This window comes from Arachis ipaensis, chromosome B07 (genome assembly GCF_000816755.2).
Source record: "Arachis ipaensis cultivar K30076 chromosome B07, Araip1.1, whole genome shotgun sequence".
In the NCBI taxonomy this organism is placed as follows: Eukaryota; Viridiplantae; Streptophyta; class Magnoliopsida; order Fabales; family Fabaceae; genus Arachis; species Arachis ipaensis.
Window position 1 is genome coordinate 46425937 of NC_029791.2, and position 2218 is coordinate 46428154.

Consider the following 2218-nt stretch of genomic DNA (forward strand, 5'->3'; position numbering starts at 1 on the left):
AAACAATGAGTCAATAATTACCATCTTAGGATTTTTATTATCTGGATAATGATTGAAAAATAATTTAAGAGCAATTAAAGATAAAAAAAATAAAATACATTGGTGTCTCCTTTTACGCACCAATTACCATTATTTTTAACTAATATATCAGAAATTTCTACCAGTTTTTTAGCTCTCTCGTTTTTAGGATTTTCTAACGATTTTATTAGAGATAACAATTAAATTTGACGATCTCATTCGAACTTTGGAACTCTAGTTAAAAAATAATTTATCAATAATCATTGTATATGCCACAAGGGGTAATTTACCCTTTATTTTAAAGAGGACATGATAGAGTTTACCTTTTTATATTACATTACGTATGTGTAACATTCCTCCGGAAAAAAGAAAATGGAAAAGGAAAAATGAAAACCGTCAAAAGATTACTTTAAGAAGAGAAACACGAGGAAGCTACCGTGAACTATCATAGAAAGTGCAAGCTCGTATACACACAGAGACGTGCGCCCTTCTTCATTCTAATTCTATTGTATATCTATATGACTATATATAAGTGTGTGTGAACCAACTTTTCCACATTTTGAAATGATGAAGAATCTTACAAGATGGGAAACCTAAGAATTTGTAGAAGACCTTTCACAAAGCAAAAAGACGCTTCCACCGTCGTTGGCCGAGTCAAGCCCAACGGCGGCTGCTGCAAGAAGCACCCAAAACACCAACAATCCCCCGGCGTGTGTTCTCTTTGCTTAAAGGAAAAGCTGGCCAAGCTGCCGGCCGCTTTCTCGCATCGCCGTAGAGTAACAACCTCCTTATGTTCCTCTTATACATCCTCCTCCTCTGTGTCTTCATTGTCGTCGTATTATGATTCTTTATGTTCTACTTCTTCTTGTCCTTCTCCGGTGCATTGTGGATCCTCATCGGGGCCCATTTTTCCGGTGTTATTTAAGCATGGGATCATGAAAAGAAAGTCAATGTCAACGGTTGCTACTCAAGCTAGAAAGAGAGATCATCATGATGAAGATTATGAAGGTGGTGTTCGTGGGTTTTGGTTCAATTTTCTTCATCCTAAGAGAAAGATCGGAAAGGATAAGAGGGACACTAATAATAAGATGCATTGTTCTATGTTCTATAAGAGTAAAGGTCTGCATAACCAGCTGAAACCTTAGAGTTAGAGGGAGGGAACCAAAAAAATGCAAAAAAGAAAAGAACAAGATGTTTTCTGTTTTATAGCTTAATGGTCATTACATGAAAAAATGGAAAATATAGTAAAAATATTAGCCTATGATTGCTTATTAACTTGTAGTTCTGTGTTGATGGCGTATAAAAATGTTAAGTTACAGATTAAATATCAGATTTGTTTCCTTGTTTAGAGATATAGCAACCCCATAAAGAATTTCGCCCGTTTTCTGTGTGATTAATAGTGATGATCATTGCTTATGGTTGCTGAGAATTTCGGATACTTCTGGTTCTTGATATTGTTCTTTTCTTTCCATGCATGTCTGTTGTGATCCATAAGAGATCACAGTACTAATTAATAATACGAATCTCCCCAAGAGATCCATTGGCCACTATTGCTTTAATTTTAATTAGTTTTGATATATTCCTATTTGTTTTTATCTGTGTTTTGCCGAGGACTGTTCCAAAATTTTGTTGTTTCTTCTATGGCGGTTATATTTGTATGTAAGAGAAAAGGAGGTATATATAATATAATTGAATTAATTGAGTTTCTTACTCATTAACAGCTAGGTTGGTATCGAGGGGCATTGTACTGGCGTGACTTGGCAATATGGGTTTCTGTATGTGAGGCTATTCTTATAATTATTATTAGATGAGGAATCTAGCGAGTCAGTAGAATTTGTGATTTTCAGCTATCAATTAGTTATTATAAAAAAAAAATTAAATAATTTTTAGCTTGATTGAGATTTGAAAATTTTATATTTTAAACTTATGGTATACTTTTTAATAAAGAAGAGTTTTAAATTAGATTATTTTTTATTTTGTTGTGCTATTAATATAGAGATAGTTTAGTTTGTATATTTATTTGGATTTGTTTAAGTAACTTCAAAGTCATGATCAAGTGATCGAGCCTATACTTTAGGTTAAGTTATTTTTTCTTTCAAATTTCTATCATAAAAATAACTTTAAACTGGTTGTAAATTAGTATTTTTTTTTACTTATTAAAATGTGTAATTTATAATAGAATTAATGTGATAATTTTTAT

The 2218-nt window shown here is 32.2% G+C and overlaps 1 protein-coding gene across 1 annotated transcript; it reads left to right on the top strand.

The window, feature by feature from the left end:
- On the top strand, window positions 381-1577 carry LOC107608300. The gene has a single exon (XM_016310133.2). The coding sequence runs from the start codon at window positions 603-605 to the stop codon at window positions 1161-1163; it is 561 nt and encodes a 186-aa protein (XP_016165619.1). The 5' UTR covers window positions 381-602; the 3' UTR covers window positions 1164-1577.